This window comes from Lacerta agilis, chromosome 12 (assembly GCF_009819535.1).
Source record: "Lacerta agilis isolate rLacAgi1 chromosome 12, rLacAgi1.pri, whole genome shotgun sequence".
In the NCBI taxonomy this organism is placed as follows: domain Eukaryota; kingdom Metazoa; phylum Chordata; class Lepidosauria; order Squamata; family Lacertidae; genus Lacerta; species Lacerta agilis.
Window position 1 is genome coordinate 12,076,942 of NC_046323.1, and position 21,877 is coordinate 12,098,818.

Sequence of the window (21,877 nt, forward strand, 5' to 3'; positions counted from 1 at the left end):
ACAGGAACATGACACTCAACAAGAATGTCCTTCTTAAAATGAGGGAGCTGGGGTGTATGGGGGCAGAGAAGGATTCTCTCTCCTGAGCTTCCCTGACTACTTCCCTCTTTGTTCCGGAGTCTAGAGCAATTTGCTTTTTCCCTCCCAGAAGCAGATGATGATGTATAATGTGGTGGGAGGCAGGAGAAAGTCCTACTTGTGACATCATGTCACATGCCCCCGTTTACTACATACTACAGGGGAGAAGATGAAAAACTGAAAATGAGGCTGCCATTTTTGACGGCCGCCCCATGTTCTTCATCACATCCTGTCCCATCTTGAGTCCTTTTGCAAATTGTTGGGTCTTGTTTTGGTTTCAACTGAGTCCCGTGCCATCGCTTTCTATGGGAATTGCTTATTCTGACTAACCTTTGCTGAATTTACATCATAAAGCCTTTCACTGCTCACATGTTCATCTGCAAGTTGGCAAGGAATGAAACATCTGATTTGCATGTGCAAATCAGCAATCAATCCGGCATCTTTTATGTGTCCCAAATGTTCAGATAATAAAATTTTGTCTAAGCTCATCTCCTTTGCTGTCTATTAATGAAGAAATTCTATCCATCTGCATGCTGTTTTATTTCCACTAATAGGTGTGTTCACACATTACGCTGGACACAGGGACAAGCTGTCTGCACACGTGCAAGTGCTTGTGTGAAAGAGGGTGTGCTTGTTCATAGTTGTGTAGAACTCAACTATTGTGTGCACAGGTGCACAGACTGTACACTTGCCAAACATTACATGTGAATAACTGAACAAGTGTACAGCTGAACGGTTGGGTATGCAGGTACACAGTCTGTACACTCACTGAATGTAGCATGTGAACACCCCAATGACTTTATTTGTTTTTCTGAAAAGTATGAACCTTTAAGCTAGGCTTCAGCAACCTTGCACCTCCTAGATATTTTGGATTACAGTTAATGGGAGTTGTAGTACGAAACCTGTTGAGGGCATTACATTGGTGAAGGCTGGTTTAAAACTTCACCAAATCTATTTTAGCGAGGCCCAAAAATATAATATCATCATCAAAAATGGCTCATGTCCTGATAGTCTGTTGTTTTAAAGAATGTATTTTTCAGCAGTAGTTGTGCTAAACATGCATCATTTACACCCCTTCTTCCACTTGGTGGAAGAGATTTTTATTTGTCATTTTTCCTCCAGTTGAATAATAAAAAAACCCACTCATGTAAACTGTCTTTTGATTGACAGGTCGACAGGACGGAAGTGATCCGAACTTGCATAAATCCCATCTTCTCAAAGCTTTTCACAGTGGACTTCTATTTTGAAGAGGTTCAACGGCTGCGATTTGAAGTCCATGACATCAGCAGCAACCACAATGGGCTTAAAGATGCAGACTTCCTTGGTGGCATGGAATGTACTCTTGGACAGGTAGGAACCATGGCTTTCCTGCTTATTACTTTTGGGGAAAATCTATAACTACTGGCAAAACTGTCGTTCGTTGTGCTTTCTCCATGTGGGAACTGGGTGAAATGAAGGCTTGAATTTGATGGCTTTTTATTGTTGCTGTTATTATAATTCTGTTTTTACACAAAGGCATCTCCTCACAACGGTCTGGTTACAGTCTGTGTACAGTAGCTTACACACACACCCCATCCCTGCAAAAGGTAGCTATTTTGGAAACTGCACCAGAGCCCACCCCTCCATCACCTTAACCCAGTGCTGCCCAGGCCTCCCATCTTCAGTGAATATAAAATAAACCTGGGAAACTGACCGGGCAGACAAGTTATTATAACCATTAATGAGTGTCTGGACTTCAGCAGGGGACGTTTCTAATGCCTTCTTGCAAAGTTTTCACATTTTGCGTTCGCCATTTGGCTGGTGGTAGGGATTTCTTTATCACCCGCCCACTCTTACTGTGTAGTAGTATTTGCAGAAAGTAACCTTTAGGGGGCACCTGATCTTAAATGAATCCACTACAGGAAAGATGCTAGGAAAAAAGGAAGCTCTACAGAGATTCCAAGGACTATCAACTAAGACGAGGTCGAGAGGGTGGTAACACTAGAACAGGCCTTTTCTGTAGTGGCTCCTCATTTGTGGAATGCTCTCCCCAGGGGGGTTTGCCTGAGTCCTTCATTATATATTTTTAGGCACCAGGTGAAAACGTTCCTCTTCAACAAGGCTGTGCACTGATTAATACTCTGCCATCTCTTAAATGTATCTGTGGGAAGGGGGGTTATTATTTGTTTTTGTTTAATTGTTTACTTGTGTTTTATCTTTTATTTTATTCTGTGAACCACCCTGAGATATAATAATAATAAAATAAAATAAAATAAAATAAAATAAAATAAAAAGTGCACTAAGGGGGAGGGAGAAACTGCACCTCTTTCAGACCCCGGTAATTCCTATCACTGGTTGTCCAAATATCTCACTTTTCAATCACAACTTTGACTTTACTGCTTGGCTAAAAGCACTGAAAGGTGAGAGCAGCCAGGCTGGTTCATCTCACAGAAATCAGTTAGAAAGCTGCCTGCAGATTTTGCATCAATTTACCGTCCTCTGAAGGATATAGACTTACTTTTTTTTAAAAAAAATAAGTCTGGACCCCCTTGCAGGCGTGGGCCCAAATGCACCATTATCATCTGACGTTGAGTCTGGGAAGTTTTCCATTATCTTAATGAAGATCAGCAAAGTACAGACTGAGAACTGTATTATAAGTTTGACAGATGAATTTTGACCCACTGAAAGCCAGTTTTTGCCTGCAAAATGCAGGCAAAAGAGGTCAAACTTAAGACAGTCAAACGGTGCTCATTTAGTCATATTGGAGATCTTCCTTGAAACTTGACCCCTGAACTACGGATACAGTATTTGTTTGTTTGCATTTTTGATATTTCATCTGCTTCTAATATCTGTTTTCTGCTTGGTTGCAACCTGCTTAGAAGCCAGCAGTCTTTATGATCTTTCTTGGTAGGGGATTTTTATGCCTATAAATAAGCAATAAACATGATTTATAATTGATGGCAGGTTCCAAAAGATGACTAGTTAAGAGGGATGCATATTCAAAGGGCAGTTTAATGCCAGTAAAAATTGATTTCCTCTCAATTATATAATTGATGCCCTACATTGCCTAATTTTTCGTTACTGTCAAAGGCAATGATGAAGGCATTTAACTGCCAAATTGATCCATTTTACTATTCGTTTGTTTGACAGCTTGTGGCTGGGAGAACAAAAAAGCAGCATTTCTGTGTGATAAATATTTGCTGTGGCAAAATTACTCTTAGAGAACTGCACTCCTTTAAATGAGCGAGTGAGTGACAGAAGCATCAAAATAATTCCAACCACGCTATTTAAGAAAATGTAGCTACTGCACGAGTAAAGATCTCAGTGTTTGAAACTCCATTAGAAATCTCTCAGAGTTTCTTACTGGAAGGTTTGTAATGAATCCCATCTTGCACCTGTTTATGGACCAAATGACCCTCAGCGTCCCTTCCAACTCTGCAATTCTGTGAAATGCTTTCTATCTTGCTCCTTCCTCAAAGGAGCTCAGAGTGGGTGAACATGGCCTCCGCCAAATTTTGTCCTTACATCAATCCTGCAAAGTAAGTTAGGGCCAGTCACAATCTCTCAACCTAAGTCCTAAAGTGAGCTTCACAGCTGGGTGGGTTTTTGAACCTCTCTTTCTCCAGGGCGACTGAAATATACTTGGAGTCAAGTGTGGATTTCATGCTCTTTATTCAGCTTATTGTAGCAAGGAATGCCAGTTCCCCCAAAACATCTGCTTTATATACATTATTTACACAATGGGCCCCACATGATTGGCTAATTCCGGGATACTCCTGTATACCAGTCAGGTTGTGGATTCACTTCCACCTGGAGCTGGATTGGGTGGCTCCTGTGGACCAATCAGACTGCTGCATTCTGGATCCTATTGTTCTAGGACCAATCAGACTGCTGCATTTTGGATCCCATTCAACTCAGTACATAACAGCGACACTCTTCTCTGCTATGAACAATGGCTCTCAATGAGAGGTGGGAGGTTCTATGATGTTGTTAAGCAGAGCGTTGGTCATAGATTTGGATAGTGAAATCACTGCTGACACACACCCCCAATTAACCAAGAAGCTGAATGAGCCAGTATCTCTCAGCACAACCCCCTCACAAAGTTGTTGTGATGATATACCTGTAAATGTGTGGGTCAAGGTGGAGGTGAGGAATCATTAGCAGGGACAGAATTTTCTGAAAATGTCAAAGTCAAGCCAATCCGAACAGTTCTTTTCTAATTCACGTCTTATTCCTTGATTTCAACAAGAAGTGAGTATTTATTTATTTTTACCACTTCAGTTAACAATATGACCCATTCTCACATATTATATACACTGTTAATGTGTATTATTGCTTGCATATATGCTCTGGGTTTTTGAAAGTATGCAGAAGCATACAACAGGACATATCACTGTATAGAAATACTTACACATTAAAAAGATGCTGCAGAAACTTAGTACCACATGGGGCTTGACTCTTACATGCATTATGCACATAATATACTGTAATTACTTTTGCAAAACATTTTGCATACCGTTTGTCTGTTTTTTAAAAAAGACACACAGCAAGTGGCTCAGACAAGAATAGGTACTCAAATGCAAGAGACATAGCTCTTTTTTTAAAAAAGCGAGCCCAAACATTTTAGTTTGTCTTGCATTTGATATTTGCTTCTCATAAATGAAGCTTTGCTTTTCAGCCCTTCTTTTTCATAGTGTTCTTCCTTCCACTATTGAAGCTGTGGCACATTTTGATTTATTGCACAGTTGCCAGAGAAGAAAATAGGTGCCAATCATGTTTCCCCCCACCCCCTAGGAAGTTAAGTGAGCATATGACAGATAATTGTAACAGCTTGCAGATTGACAGGGTACCTAGATCTTCCAGCCATGCAGGCAGACACTGAATCCAAAAAGCAGCAATATCTGCTTTATTTGATGCTTCGGAGGCTGTGGCTTAAGGCAGGAGTAGCTGCAGGTAGATGCATGACCAAAATGTATTATCTCCCACTGATTGGTTTCCCAAACAAGAGGTGTTGGTGCCAGGTCATGTCTGTCAGCTGCAAGCCATTCCTCCCTTGTTCCAGACGCAAGGGTTCATTTGTGCTGTTCTCTTTGGGATGTTCTGAAGCATTGCCCTCGCTCTCATTTGGCTTCATGATGATGTCATGAGTTGACAAATCAGAGTGAGGGCAATGCCCTGTGAGAGGAAAATGGCGACTACCAGGATGATTATCACTGGTGCTGCCCAGACCATGAAACAGGTGAAGGTGATGACCGAAAAGGTGGGTGGGGAGCATCATCATCATTTTATTTGTAAGCCGCCTTTCCACAGTTAAAACAGTGCACAAGGTGGCTTACAACATAACAAGATTTACATAATTACCGACATCACAAAAGCCATAAACAATAAGTAAAACACATCAAAATGCACACAGTCAAATCGAAAATAATTTCCAAATCAATAATAAAATCTAAAACTAAGAATGCAGCATTAATATCAATCACAATTTAAAATGACATAGATAACAAAGAAAAGCAATTTTAAACAAAAACAGGAGCAGTTACAGGTAGGTAGCCGTGTTGGTCTGCCATAGTCAAAACAAAATAAAAAATAAAAAATTCCTTCCAGTAGCACCTTAGAGACCAACTAAGTTTGTTCTTCAGGTATCTGAAGAAGTGTGCATGCACACGAAAGCTCATACCAAGAACAAACTTAGTTGGTCTCTAAGGTGCTACTGGAAGGAATTTTTTATTTTATTATGTAAAAGCAGGAGAAGTTTCAGGAAGTCTTTTGCCCTCTCACCATGAGCCCACACTCTCAGACAAAAATAGTTCTGAGGTTCTAAATAAGTGGTTGCTCACCTTCTTTTCTTCAGCTTCTAGAAATGACTTCCATTTCACTTGAAAAGTTGTTGTTTTTATGATGATGATGATGATATCATCTATACCTGCTTCTTTCCCTAACAGAGACACAAGTTAAGTAAGTGCCCACCAAGGCACTGCAGGAACATGGGAAATGATGGTGGTTTGCCTCAGCTTGCCGCTTTGTTTAAAAAGCCTCAGAGTGACTTACCAGGAAATGCAAACAAATAAAACAAAATTAAAAACAGCATGCAATATAAAATTCTCAAAATGCTCATCCAATGGCAACAATCCTATATGCATGTTGGGTTTGGGTTTTTTTTGCCCAGAAGTAAATCCCACTGTATTAATTGAAGCTTCCTCCCTAACAAGTGTGTTCAGGATTACAACCTTGATTCTAGGTTTCTTCTAAATTTCTGTGCAAGAACTATTTTGAGATCATTCACTAATCCTTCGTCTTTAAAACCAGATTGTGATCTCCTGCGCTGTGGAATTACTTTATCTCTGTTTTAGTGAATTATTTGGTGAGACATGTGCATGCATTTCTTAGATGAAAATTACATCACAAACCTAGATACATTTCCTAATACCCTCTCTTATCATTTCCTGCAGATTGTTTCACAGAGAAAACTCTCAAAATCTTTATTGAAACATGGCAACACGGCAGGAAAATCTTCCATAACGGTAGGTCCATCTGAATAAGCTTTTCTTTTGCCTCAGGATATTTTATATATATATATAAAAGATGCAATATTCCTCACATTGACCCAGATTGTTTAAAAATGTATTTAAATACAAATTCAAAATTTGGTTTGTTTGTTTGTTTGTTTTTTAAAAAAATCACAGAATGGAAACAGGGAAACAGGACAGGACAGACTCATAGATGAGCACTTTTTAATGTAATGTTCATATACCAGCTTGCAGAGGGTTAGCAGTTTTAGCGTGTTGCTACAGAAACAGCACCATTTTGTCTTTGTAACGTGGTAAAGACTAACAATTTTGATTATGGCACAGATTTTTGTGGACTTGCATCTTATCTGGACTGCAAAAGCTTACGCCATCATTAATATTGTTAGTCTTTAAATTGCCCTAAGAGCCTGATTTTTGCATTTCTCAGTGTAAATTTCACAGAGAAACCTCCAAACCACTGATGAGTTATAAGTTGCGTACACACCATACATTAAATACACCCCCCCCCCAAATCCTGGGAACTGTAATTTGTTAAGGGTGCTGGGAATTGTAGTTCTGTAAGGGGTAAATTCTCAGGATTCTTGAGGAAAAGACTATGTGCTCAAAACGTATGCTTTGTATATGGCCGTAGACTTTTACATCAAAATAGCCTACTGTTTTCACTCAAGAGAACAAATTTTTTGGTCCACATTTAATTGCACTAAGTCTCAGTGAAATCAGTGGGATTGATCAATAAGAACTTAATCCCCACCAAGTTCAATGGGGACAAAGTATAAACAACTTAGATTTCAATCCTAACTCTATTTGGGAGTAAGACCCTAAAATCCAATAGGACTTCTGTGTATACATACTGTAGGTAACACTGCAACCCAAGTCCAGATACAACTCAATGTATTTTCTTTAGTTTCCCATTACTTGAGGAATTATCTAATCAGCATTATAATATGAGCATGTGGCCACAAAATGCAATGTTAAGAAAATTTTAATGGGGTTTAAAATTTATATTGTCAGTATTTGTAACCTAGTTAAATGTATCCCATGGACCTGAAACCCATCATACAAATGAGATCAGCGTGAATCATCTGGTCAGTGAGCCTGGAAGAGTAATTTTGTCTAGATTATAAGGAGCAGTCAAATGTTCAGTGACTTGTCTAAAACAAATAAGTGAACAGAAACACTTGGGGATGTGCGAGAATTTCAGCAAATATGGAAATGGGAGTGGAAGTTGCCAGTGTTTGCTTACTCAGGCTGAAGGCCTCTCTAATCCAGCATCATGTTGTCGCAGCACCCGACCAGATACTGATGGCAAAACAACAAGCAGGACATGTGCTCAGGAGCACTCTCTCCACTTGCGATCCCCAAAATTATTCAGAGGCATGCTGCTTCTGGTGGTAGAGACAAACCATAGCCATTGTGGCTAGTGATAGTTGATAGCCTTGCCCTCCATGAATTTGTCTAATCCTTTTAAAAGCCATCCAAGTTGGTAGGCACCACTCCTCCTTGTGGGAGCAGATGCCATAGTTTACCTCTGTAGTGTGTGGAAAATTGACTCAGTTTGTCTACACTGAATCTTCCATAGTATTACGAGAAAGGAAGAAAAACTTCTCCCAATCCCCTTTCTCCACACTAGGCCTGGGTGACGTATCGATAACATCACCCACGACCGGTTTGAGAACCAGAGTGCGATGGCAATTTCACTCAGCGGCATATCGTGGGTGAAGGCCCCATCACGCTCTGGCCCTCAAGCTGAGGGAGGAATGAGCTTTGAGGCGCCGGAGCCAACGCCGTTCATTTCTCCCTCAGTGCACTGGGTGCTGTCAGTGGACAGACTCCTGCCACTGCCTGGCACGTGGAGGAACGAACTCCATCGGCCCCAGTCCTGCAAGGCATCAGGGTGAAATCACCATCGCTCCTGCCGAGGGAACTGAGGTGGTTTTACCTCGCTCCCTCGTGGGGCTAGGCCCTATGCAGCTTGTTTCTCCCTCTGCTTTTCAACTTCACGAAATTGCAAAGTTTGGCTGGTGATACTTCACAGCGTTGAAAAGCTGATATCGCCCAGCCCTACAACACACCACACGTAATTTTATATGCAGCTATACGCAGGAGGGAGGGGGATTAGTCTCAATTTCACTGAAAAGTTTTTATTTTTAAAAAAAGTTTCAAGTTGTGTACATGAGTGTGTGAGAGAGTGGGGTCACACTTTAACGTTGTCTCACTCTTGGGATAGTGCTTGTAATGATACTGCTTAGCTATGTGTAAGTCGGTATTCTCCACACAACAAAGCCCTTATTGCTAGGATAACAGATTTATTATTCAGCGTGATTCTGTCAGAATGGACAAAATAGACTTCTGCCCCATCCTCTCAGCTCATCGTCTGGGGGTGTCAGGGTACTGCCACCTGGCCCTCTGAGGGGAACGGAGGGTCCGTTAGCATACAGAGAGCCCCGATGACGCCAAGTGAGCAGCAGCACCTCTTCCAGTGGGGAAAGCCGCCACACCTCCAGTGGGGAGGAGAGGGAAGGAACAAGCCTGGTGGGGAAGGGGCTTAAGGATGCCACAGAGAGCCCCAGTGCCTCTTCTAGCCAGGAGCCACAAACAGGGAACCTGGCGGGGAGAGGGCTTGGGGATGTTGCTGAGACCCTGTGCTCACCTCGCCCGGCTGGTCAGGAGGGAGGCATGCCATTTCCGGCGCCCCAGTTGCGCAGAGGGGTGAAACGCAAGGAGGCTAGGAGGAGACTTGGGGTGCCGAAGTTCTTATGCTGGGGGAGAAGCCGGAAGGGGCCACTCCCGGATTCTGCCAGTGACTGAGACAGACATGCTTTTTGTAGCTCTGCACTGTAAATAGTTTGCACAATAAAACTGCAAAAAACTGTTTGGGCTCCTGCTCCGTTACTTGTGAGGCACCATCACGCGAACCTCACAGGTGAGCAGTGGTGCCCTTGTTTGGTTGGCATCTGTCTGTCTTGAGAGACAGTGGAGTGTGTCCCCAGGGCTGAATTAACACTGGTGCCCAAGAATCCAGAAATGGGATATCCCGGCTTTAAATTATATTGGCATTTGTGCTGCATTTCTGGCAATGGAGCTCTATTCATTCATTTTTAAAATTTCTGTACCGCCCTTCATCTGAGAATCACAGGGCGGTTTACAATATAAAAACACAAAAATGAATAGTAACAAACAAAAGCAATAACTACCACTCCACACACACACACAGCTTAAAAAGACATAGATGGCTTAATTAACCAAAGGCCTGGGAGAAGCTGAACGTTTTTTTTTCCTGGCGCCTAAAGATATGTAACAAAGGCATCAGATGAGCCTCCTTGTCACATTTGTCACATTTCTGCAGCCTCACAGGGCTTACTACATAAGCAGCATCTTCATGAAGGCGCATTAGTAAATGGCACTGTTCCAGATTTAATTCCACCACCACCCCTCCTCCATTTAAACATATCTCTGACTTTTCACCTAGGTGATTGCTGAAGAATTATCTGGCAACGATGACTATGTTGAGCTTTCCTTCAGTGCACGGAAATTGGATGACAAGGTAAGCCAGCAGTTTGATGTTAACCTGACCGAAAGACATCATAAGAATGCAGACAAATGAGTTTTACGCAGACATCCCCTGCTGCAGCTATTTTTGGAATGCTGATGTTATTAAACATATCAGAGATTTCAGATCAATGCTCATAATAAGGCTTTCCTCAAGTTGCATAGTAATTAGATTTTTTTTAAAAGAATCCCAATGGAATGTAATTAAGACCAAGACAATTCAATTATACTGAGACCTCATGTATTTAAAATGCCGCCGATCACATCAGTCGGCATTTTTTAACAAGCCATCAAAGACATAGCATTCCAGATTATCCCTTAAAATATAAATTTAGGGACTCTGAGGAATAGTTTTGAGTGTGGGCTGTTGTTTTTGTTGTTTTTCTGGTTTTCCTCGCTGCGCATTTCAGGCAACAGGGAATTTAATTCCCTTTGTGTCTGTTTGGCACAACTTTTCTGCTCATTTAACCAAACAATCCTTATTCTATGGAAAAAACTTTATTCTCCATTTCTCTGTACTGCAATGTCTGCACAGCGCTAGCAAAATTCTCATTGTTGTGAGTGGTGGAGGCGTTGCAAAGATCGGTAGGGGGAGGCAGGATGCAATGCTCTTAACATGCACACAGACACAATAGTTTCCAATAAGCGTGGATTGAGCCACCAAGGATCAGAGGGGGTGAAAGACAGCAATGTTTCCAGGTGCACATAGGAGTGGACTGTAGCCGTTCATGTATGTGGGGGAAAGGCAAGGGGAGCATTTGATGGCACCACTGGTTTGGTAGCTGAACAATCCCAATGATCACAACCTTTGAAAATAAACCTGCTTCTACCAGCACCACCTTGGTTGTTCCTCGGTCATGCTAGTGTGCGGCTAAGAATGTTGGCAACTGGGTTTGACGTACACAGATCACTCATTTCGGTCCAGTTAGGCTAATAGATCATATAAGCACAATAACTGAGAATTCCTCATTTAACTTAATGGGAGGTATCCCCTCTATAATTATGAGTTCTCATAGAGCAACTGGGGGGGGGGGGGCGGTAATGACCTGTGGCCCTTCCAGATATTGTTAAGACAAGAAGTCCCATGAGTCTCAGGCAGCATGGTCAGAAATGATGGGGGATCTAGTCCAGTTGCACCTGGAGAATAGCAGGTCCCCTCTCCCCATTTTGGATGAAGAGCAGCTGTTGGTGTGCCGGCTGCAGGGCCTACTAGTGCTGACATTCCACGCCCCCACCCCCATGCTGAGTGGTAGATTTGGGAACCACTTTTTAAAACAAACCCCATGGTGCTGAGGAGTGATGCTGCATTGGGGGTACTCTGAGACATTTAAATGTCTACCACTGCCACCATTAGTGAGATGTGGAGGGTGACTGCCATAGGACCCTCTCGATCCTGGTACCAGCCTTGAGGTCTGTGCACAGGGCTGACTCCATTGCTGAGGCTCATTTCCTTCAACCTATGAACTGCTCCTGCCTCTGTGCACCTGGTTATTGAACTGAGGCCATACATTTTATTTTATTTTTTATTTTTTTATTTTTTTATTTTTTAAAAACTTTATTGAAATCAACTTAAAAATACAAATCCGTAAAATACACCAAAAATAAATCAAGATCAAGATCCAACTAGTAATCATAATCCACGCATATAAATCACTCCTGACTAGGGTTGCCAGGTGTCCACTATTTGAGTGGACAGTCCACTTTTTCACATTATGTTCACTATTTCCGCCCCCCCACAAAATAGTGGACATTTTTTTATTCAAAAGCTTTATGATGAAATGGTATTTTAATATGTGTTAAAATGTTTGTAAAAAAATATATAATTTAATTTAATTTAAACACACACCCCCGCTTGTGCACTGTTTTTTGGAAGCAGACCTGGCAACCCTACTCCTGACCTTTAGCCATATTTCACTATTCCATTAATCCATCAATTAACATTCACTTAATTATCTCCATTATTTTGTACTTCTCTAGCAAATCATTTCCCTCTTCTTGCTCCCCCCCCGACTTTCCCTTGTTGTCATCTCGAGTTATTTGCCACTCTAATTTTTGCTACTGTTATATTCCTTGAATTTATATTCTATCTCATTTTCACCTATCACTTTCTACTAGTTCCCAGTACAGAATATTTAGAAATGGATCCAGCATTTCAAGGTGGGGCATTGTTTTTTCAAGTAATCTCCAAATTTTTCCCAATTTTGTTGAGATTTTTGATTGCTGCGTCCTCCGACCATACATTTTAAGTCAGTGGAACTATATTGTCTTGAGGTTCAGGTGCCTTATGAGGAACAGCTTAGGGAGCTGGGTATGTTTAGCCTGGAGAAGAGAAGGTTAAGGGGTGATATGATAGCCATGTTCAAATATATAAAGGGATGTCATATAGAGGAGGGTGAAAGGTTGTTTTCTGCTGCTCCAGAGAAGCGGACACGGGGCAATGGATTCAAACTACAAGAAAGAAGATTCCACCTAAACATTAGGAAGAACTTCCTGACGGTGAGAGCTGTTCGGCAGTGGAATTTGCTACCAAGGAGTGTGGTGGAGTCTCCTTCTTTGGAGGTCTTTAAGCAGAGGCTTGACAGCCATCTGTCAGGAATGCTTTGATGGTGTTTCCTGCTTGGCAGGGGGTTGGACTGAATGGCCCTTGTGGTCTCTTCCAACTCTATGATTCTATGAAATACTGTGCCTTGCAGTCAAAGATTGCAGGCAATTGGGTAAGTAAAACCATGCGGGGAACGGCAGAACAAGGTCTATTCACTTGGGGGAGATTATGACTATGCACACAGCATTAGCCTGCAAAGGCTGCATATGATTAGTAGTAGCAAATCTAATTAAAACTGCCAGAAATATTTAGGTGGGCAGAGTATAATGATTTTGTAATTTGACGAAAGTGCAAAGGTTAATAGCGTCCTTAAGTTAGAGATCTTTAATCACTGTAACCATCCAGGACCTTTGGTTTTGCATCTCCTCTGAAAAGTGAATCGTGCTTCATTGGGGAGAGAACAGCTAGTTCTCAATCTCCTTTGAAAACCTGCCCATTATATTTAACTCCTTGGCAGGGAGTTTGAGAGGCTAAATTTAAGCGTTCTCTCTCTCTCTCTCTCTCTCTCTCTCTCTCTCTCTCTCTCTCTCTCTCTCACACACACACACACACACACACACACACATGAAGCCACACAGCACAAAATTATAGCAGACTTGCTAGCTGTAGTTTGTTTTCTGGTGGTCATGCCAAAAATATTTTTAAAAAAAAAAAAAAAAAAGCACCCCCAAATTACAAAAGAGCAGGTGCACCCGTAGCTGATTTTCCTTTGTTTCCAAAAATGTACTCTATAATTTGGCAAAAACAATGCCCTTGCAGGCAGAGTTCACATTATAGCTGTTAAGGTCATTCAGAAGATTTGATCCCAAGTATGTATCAGGAGCGCTCCTGCCAACCTAGCAGTTCGAAAGCACGTCAAAGTGCAAGTACAGTGGTACCTCGGGTTACATACGCTTCAGGTTACATACGCTTCAGGTTACAGACTCCGCTAACCCAGAAATAATGCTTCAGGATAAGAACTTTGCTTCAGGATGAGAACAGAAATGGTGCTCTGGCGGCGCAGCAGCAGCGGGAGGTCCCATTAGCTAAAGTGGTGCTTCAGGTTAAGAACAGTTTCAGGTTAAGAACGGACCTCCAGAATGAATTAAAGTACTTAACCAGAGGTACCACTGTAGATAAATAGGTACCGCTCCGGCGGGAAGGTAAATGGTGTTTCCGTGCGCTGCTCTGGTTCGCCAGAAGCGGGTTAGTCATGCTGGCCACATGACCCAGAAGCTGTATGCTGGCTCCCTCGGCCAGTAAAGCAAGATGAGCGCCGCAACCCCAGAGTCATTCATGACTGGACCTAATGGTCAGGGGTCCCTTTATGTATCTGGAGCAGAGAGTCAGGAGTTCCACAGCCTTACAAGGAACATCAAAATGGAGGAGAATATGTGCCAGTGGTGGGTTTTGGGGTTTTGGGGGGTTTTTTTTTTTAAAGAAGACTCTGCTAATGAGTTCGGCAGATGAGCTCTCTCCATCAGTTGAGCAAAAGCCAATCCACCCATTCTGAATCAAGCGGTACAGCTCTCTCAAGATTGTATCACTGGAGAACGTTTGTGAATGCTTACCTGCTTACCACCCTGGAGAAAAACTTTTGCTGCGTTTAGGAAAATGGATAGTCTAGAACAGACATCTCTCTAATTCTGATGTTCAAGCCGTGAGTGCTATTGCTTGCACAGCCAAAACAGCACTACTCACTCACCAGGGGTGGGTAGCAGCAGGATTGGGGGAGCCCCATGATTTGCAGGAGATATAATCTTTAGGAACCTTTGCCCACCAAGGTGGAAACCCAAAACACACATCCCAATGAGAACTGAGTTCACTCAGTGGTTGCTGTATGTTGTGGGTGGGTGGGGATGAAATGGAAAGCCAGACTCAGTGGTACCTCGGGTTACGAACTTAATTCGTTCCGGAGGTCCTTTCTTAACCCGAAACCGTTCTTAACCTGAGGCGCGCTTTCGCTAATGGGGCCTCCTGCTGCCGGCACACTGCTGGCACGCGATTTCCGTTCTCATCCTGGGGCAAATTTCATAACCCGAGGTACTACTTCCAGGTTAGTGGAGTTTGTAACCTGAAGCGTTTGTAACCCAAGGTGTTTGTAACCCGAGGTACCACTGTACAAGAGAGAATGTCACAGAGTGCTTCACACTGCCTTATCTTGCTGCAGCTCTCACTTGTTTCACACAGGGAAGGTTTTTTTTACAAGCATTTAAATGTAAAGTATCACAGTCCCCAGAGTGATGCACCCTCATGATTATTATGGCTATGTAAAAGGATTCTTAGTTAAAATAAGACTATTACGTGATAATTCAGGATCAGAGCAGATTAAGTTTAAGTAACGTAGGCTTGCCTGTCTTCATAGGCCATGGTTGGCATTGTAGATATCTGACTGAAAATGGGGCTTTTTTAGGGGAAGAGAAAGCACCAGGAGAAATAAGGTGGGGGTGCTCCTTCTCACTCTACTCAGAAATTGCAGCTTCCTTTTGGGGTGTTGCTCTGCAGCCCACTGCTGACGAAGAAGGGGGAAGGGAGGAGAAAGAGAGAGAAAAGAAAAGCCTCGTGTATCTTTGTGCCAGAACAAAGAGCTTGAGAGAGGGCTTATTCACACTTCCCTTTTGCCTCACCCTTTCCATGTACAAGTCCACACTTACATAAAAACTCTGTGTCTGAGTATGTCTCTGTGTTGTTGTTTTTATCCTGGAGTTTCCCCCGCAAAACACTGCTCTTTGGCGTTCAATCGGAACAAACGTCAATTCATGTTTTTCATAGATTACTTGCTCCCATTGAGTTTTAAAGAGTGTGTTTTTGTGGGGAATCCTCTGGAGCAGACGAAAAGGTGGCTGGGGGAACGGGGCTCAGTCACTGAGCTTTAAAGCATGGAGCATGCCTGGGAAGAGCAAGCATAGGCACACATCATCCCAGGCAGCTGCTGCGGTTCAAATGCCCTGACTGTGTGCCAGTCATGCTGATGCCCATTTTGGCCCTCCCACCTGCCTGATCCCTCAACTGCAGATTTACCTGATGGTGGTGATTGGCCTGAGAAGCCACCCACCATTTTAAATTTACCATGATGCCCTGGGTGGCACTATGTCAGAGCAGTATGAGCAATTTTAAATGGCAGGGATGAAATATACTCGGAGTCAAGTGTGAATTTATAGTAAAGAATAGCAAGGAATGAGTCTTTCCCCCAAAACGTCTGCTATATATACATTATTTACACAATGGGCTCCACGTGATTGGCTAATTCCAGGCTACTCCTGTAGGCCAATCAGGTCACTGATTCACTTCCACCTGGAGCTGGATTGGGTGGCTCCTGCGGACCAATCAGACTGCTGCATTCTGGATCCTATTGTTCTCAGACCAATCAGGCTGCTGCATTCTGGATTCTATTGTTCTAGGATTCAGCTCAGTACATAACAAGGGAACTCAAAGTTGCTCGTCATCGATCCTGGTGCTTGTACTACCCACTGCCAGTAAGCCCTGCTGGTGTCAATCAGATTCACCAGGATGCAATTTGCCAGGAGTCCCCTCAAACCTGGAGGTGGCCCCCTATGTGTCCATCTCCCTGGATGGAAATACAGTTGACTCACGATTTGTGCGGGGATTACATTCTGGAGATTGCGTGTAAAGTCAAAATTGTGTATTGTCGGAACAAGCCTAGCGCCACCCCTTTATGACCACCTGCAACTTTCTGAAGCTGCTGTGCAGAGAGAGGCTTGCCATCCCCTGTCACCCCACCTGCCACAAGGTGGAGAACGTAAAAGTCTTGCCTACTGGGAATTGGGAAGGTCTCGCACAAGTTTAGGGAGGCTCTTGCAAGATCTTGGACAACCACACAAGATCTCGCAAAAGCCTCTCAGCCCCAAGCAAGCAACTCTGAGAACTTAAGAGCTCTTTCTGTGCAGGGAAAATCTGACAGAGAAAGAGCTTTAAATCTCTCTACCTTGCGTGCACTTAATTTGTGCAGTTTCGGGTGGCCCACCGCCAAACGTGTAAAGCTACAATCGTACAAGTTAAAGGTGCACAGGTTGCAAGTTGACTGTATGGGAAATGCCAGTCAAAATTAGCAGGATGGCAGCAAAAGTGGCAACAGATAAATAAGTGGTTTTCCACAGTGGTTTGTAACTGTACACAATAAACTACATAGGAATAAGGACTACATGTTTTAATTTAATGTAATTTAATGAAACTTCTATCCCACCTTTGCTCCTTTGAACTTAAGGCTTACATTGTTCTGTTTTCCCCTATTTTATCCTTGGAGCAGCAGCCTTGTGAGGTAGGTTAGGCTGAGAGAAAAAGGCAGGCCCAGGGTCACCCAGTGAGTTTCATGGTGGAGCAAGGATTTGAACCATGGTCTCCCAGGTTCCAGTCCAGGGGTCAGCAACCTTTTTCAACCGTGGGCCGGTCCACCGTCCCTCAGAGCATGGGGTGGGCCGGATTATATTTTTTGAGGGGGAAATGAACAAATTCCTATGCCCCATAAATAACCCAGAGATGCATTTTAAATAAAAGGACACATTCTACTCAAGTAAAAACACACTGATTCCCGGACCATCCGCGGGCCGGATTGAGAAGCCGATTGGGCCGCATCCAGCCCATGGGCCTTAGGTTGCCTACCCGTTCTAGTCCAACACTCTAACCACTACACAATACTGCGTACTTTGCAGTTATTTTGTACCTAGTACCTAATTCTGCATTTATGCAGTACGACAGAATAAACACTTTTCTCTCAATGCCAAATTAAAATCCGTGATAAACCTATGATAAAATATTTGCATGCCTATCTTCCCAGAGAATGGTATATGTTTGGCATATACACATATGTATGTTGTTATTGACAGAGTTATAAAAATATTGTGAAACTAGAATGCTGTTAAACCTTTTATTTCTATAAAGAGGTCTTCTCCTGCTGTGGCGCAACGAAACAAAATTGAACATGCTATTAGGCCGAGTTTACCAGCTTAATAAACATTTTGGAAATATCATTAACTCTGAATGGAGATCTGCTGAATCAGAGCAAGCAGAAAAATATTTCCTTAAGCAAGAGTTATTCTGGATTGTTACCAGGCAATAATAGTATCAGAAGCTGTGTTTATAACTTTACTTTATAAATAATTAGTGTTTGCATTATGCATTTAAAGAGCTTTTATGAAACAATGTATCCTAGCTTCCTTGCCTCTCCCTTGGCAGAGTCTAATTATTAAAGATGAGTGTGTAATTCAAATTGCCCAGGGTGAGCCCTCTTATTTTCTGTTATTTAAATTTTGGTCCAGTACATCGGCTTATCATATCGTATATCAACATTCCCCACCAGGCCAAACATATTTTGTTTTCCCACTACACTAGAGTCTTGCCTTTTAAGGGAGGGGGAGGAGAATGAGCTTTAATTAGTTTGGGATCGAATTCATAAATACGTTCTACAGAAAATGTAACTGGCCTTCCTTGCAGCTGAAGTGGAAGGACCTCAGCTCAGTAGCAGAGCATGTGTCTTGTATACAGAAAGTCCCAGGTTCCACCCTCAATATCCATTGTTAGGACTGGAAAATACTGGGACCATGTTAGGATAGATGGACCAAATATAGTCTGATTCAGGATAAGGCAGCTTCCTGTGATCTTAAGTTAATTTATTTCTACAGTGGCAGCATACTACTCACATAGTAATCAAATTTACTACTGCATATGGCAGGCTTTGTCAACCTAGTGCCTTCCAGATGTTTTGGGCTGCAGACCTTGGGAATATAGTACCAGAGGCTGTATTTGGGTAGCACAAGTGTTGCAGCTGCACTTGGTGCTGTGCCACATGGAGTGCCACATAAGTGCTGTAGAACGGAGAATGAGAGGTGGGGGGCACCAAATTTTAGCATTGCACAAGGTGCCATTGAAATTTGAGAGCCCAAAGTCTGCCACCGGGCTTTGAGAAGGAGGTGTAAGGGCTCTGGAAGGGCCCTAGAGCCCTTCTGTCTCCTTCCCAAAGCTACCAAAAGCTAACTAGGCTTTGGGAAGGAGGTGGGGAACTCGAGACCCTGCCAAAGGAAGGGCTTACTAGGCTTTGGGAAGGAGTTGGGAAGGTACCCACTCGGCTCAGCATCCTGTGTGGGGGAACCAGTCGTACAAGTTCCCTAAATCTGCCTCTGCTGCCACTCTCATTGGCCTCACCCAGCAATCCTGGGAGATGTAGTCCAAAGTATCTGGAGTGTACCAGGTTGGCGGACCCTGCTGTATGGGTTGGATACAGATTTAGTCATAAAGTTCTATAGATTTCAATGGGTCTACTCTAACTAAGACTTAAGTCTGAATCCAGCCCTATGGGTGAAGCAGCCTTCATACTGGAAATCAATATACAAGCAGGCAACTTGTTTGAACTAAAAGGCCAGAGTTAAACAATACTGAGTCTCAATGAACCTGAAAATAGTGCTATGAATCTTGCTGCAATTTATAGTCACGGGAAACCTGACAAGAAGGGACAGATTGAGAGCCACCCTATGGTTGAAGGAGCAGGTGTTCTCCTCTTCACCACACACATAATGTTGCCTTTGGTGTGGGCATTCCATATGGATGTGCCATTGTGCAGGTGTCAAATTCACATGAATCCGCGCCTTTGGAAGCAGAAGAATTTAACAAATCTGGTATTTGTATGACTGAACGTTCTGGAACTGAAAAAACAGCAAGGTGGGAGGTTACTGTGTTCAGAAGCAGGATTCTGTCTATATGTGAGGAAGATTTAGCAACTGAAAAATAACTGGATGCAGCCTTCAAATAAAGGGTTGTTCGCAAAGTAGGACATATTGCCACACTACCATCCTAGTGACTTGAATCTCACCTCCTAGAAAGGCACATCTAGAACCCTCTCTGATAGAGGCCTTTGTCCTATTGGATTGCCATCCACCGTAAGTCAAAATCAAAGCCACCCGGAAGAGAGCAGGCATTTACTCAGAGATTAAAGAGAAACAGGTTGTGGCGGAATAATGCCTGCTGATGATTCAGGTTCATCATGGGTTAACCTATCACTCCCATGTTAGGTAGGTGTTCCCTGGGAGGCGGAGCTAGTTGGCATTCTAAAAGGAGGGGGAACAACCTTGAAAGGCAGTTGGGGGTTTGGGAGTTGGGGGGTGGAGGTTTAGAGAGAGAAAAGGGGAGGTTAGGCTTTGGGGAATGGGGGAAAAGGTCATTACCATTGCTAAAGGGATGCAGGAAATATTATAACAAAGCTGAATTACATGAGAACAAGATTTGTACCAGTAATAACCCGAGACATCCATGTTTTCAAGTTACCTAATAAAGTTAAATGTGCTTAAACGTTCGCTGACTGTGGCAGTGTATCAGTACCTTAAGAGGTGTGACTAAGAGGAGAGAACAAAGTTTTCCTGTGAAAGAGGAAACTGCTTATTCTCCTGTCATACAGAGGGCTGGACAGTGAAGCCAAGTGTGCCACTTATTTGCCTAAAGGGGAGGCAAACTGCCGTAGTTGGGAACCCTGGTAGGGAGATCCCATAGGTGGCAAAAGAGGTTTTCAAATGTATAGCCCTGAGGTACCCCAGAGACAACTCCCGTATGAACACTGAAGGATTCATCCTAGTTGTCAGTGAAACCTAGGGAGAGTCACTGTTGGGGAAGTATTGAAAGGGGAGGGAATAGGATCCCTCACACAGGTCACACCCACACCATACATTAAAAGCACTATTTTACTACTTTAACAGTCAAGAATCCTAGGGTTGGTGGTGCTGAGAATTACTAGGAGACCGCTCTCTTCCCCTCACAGAGCTTCAATTCCCAAAGAGTTCTCTAGGAGGAAGGACTGATAAAGCACTCTGCTACAGTTCTTTCCTAACAACTCTCAGCACTCTTAGCAAAGTACAGTTCCCATTGTCCTTTGGGGGAAGCCATGACAGTTAAAGTCGTATCATGGGGCTTCTAAATGCATGGTACAGATTTGGCCATAGTGTGGTCATGTGTCCTATTAGAAAGAGTTGTGTTCTCTGTTCCAAGGTCTGTCAGAGGATAGTCCTGTATTTGAAGGCATCCTGTGTTTGAAGGGCTCTCTAGTTGAAGGCTGCATTCAAGATAACAAACCAGACCAAGGGAGAGCAAGGGCCTGGACGTTTCCTATTAGCAGACTGAGAAGGCACACTGATCTCACTATGCTGAGATGCAATGTGCTTCTATTTAAATTATAGGAATTATTTCTAAACATACAGGTGTGCGCATAAACAAGCATATGCAAATTTTATGCAACTCTTCCTCTTCTTTTGGTGATACATTTTGGTAATGGAATGAACTTTCATTTTCCTTCAGCAGGGGAGCTGAGAGATTGTGTGGATAAAATCAAATAAGCCTGGAAGAATAATGATCTATATGTTTCGATTTCAGGATTTCTTCAGCAAATCCGATCCATTTCTGGAAATTTTCCGGATGAATGATGATGCCACTCAGCAGCTCGTCCACAGGACTGAGGTGAGAAATGAGCCTGTTTTGAACTCAGCTGGGCACAGCCGTCTATGGCAAGGAAGAGAGGGCTCTTTTTGTTTTTACTTACGTTGAACTTTATAGGATGTTCAAAAGCAACCTGCTTTTACTTCGTTTTGCATTATTGTGCCCACCCTCCCTTGGTTGGCTTATAATTTTGGTTGCTGTGGGGGAGATTTACGGTCTTTTGAAATAATTTAAACTGCTAGACCAGGGGTCAGCAAAGTTTTTCAGCAGGGGGCTTGTCTACTGTCGCTCAGACCTTGTGGGGGGCCAGACTATATTTTGAAGAAGAAGAAAAAAAACCACGAATTCCTATGCCCCACAAAGCCACTTCCCGCCCATGCTGGCGTCATGACCCGATCATGCGTGCAGGGGTTGAGAGCTCAGCCCCTGTACAATAGGTGGGATTCCCGCTCGCATCGCTCGCAGGCCGACCAACCCAGTCGGCGGAGGGGGGGGTGTCCTGTTTCATTTAAGCAGGAGACAGGCGGGAACCCCTCCCTCTTTATTGGCAGTGAGCCCTTTAGGCTCGAGTGGTGGTTAGGCATTGGAAAATCTCTATAGAGGTAAGGAGGGGAGGTAGCGCCATCACCTGCCCCACAACTTGAAGGGTATTCCGTTAAAGGATTCTGGGGGCATGGCCCTGTCCGAAGCCTAGGGAGGTTAGGGCCTAAGGCACGCCCCTAACGGT

The 21,877-nt window shown here is 43.2% G+C and overlaps 1 protein-coding gene across 2 annotated transcripts in view; it reads left to right on the top strand.

Moving 5' to 3' along the window:
• The first annotated feature begins 1,244 nt into the window (after positions 1-1,244).
• The window catches only part of CPNE4 (copine 4), a 74,467-nt gene continuing 53,834 nt past the window's right edge, over positions 1,245-21,877 (top strand). For both annotated transcript variants that reach the window (XM_033165742.1, XM_033165743.1), the window contains exons 1-4: positions 1,245-1,428; positions 6,510-6,581; positions 10,057-10,131; positions 21,088-21,171. In XM_033165742.1, the coding sequence (XP_033021633.1) occupies positions 1,408-1,428; positions 6,510-6,581; positions 10,057-10,131; positions 21,088-21,171 (252 nt within the window). In that variant the 5' untranslated portion in view covers positions 1,245-1,407. The remainder of the gene's footprint in view (positions 1,429-6,509; positions 6,582-10,056; positions 10,132-21,087; positions 21,172-21,877) is intronic.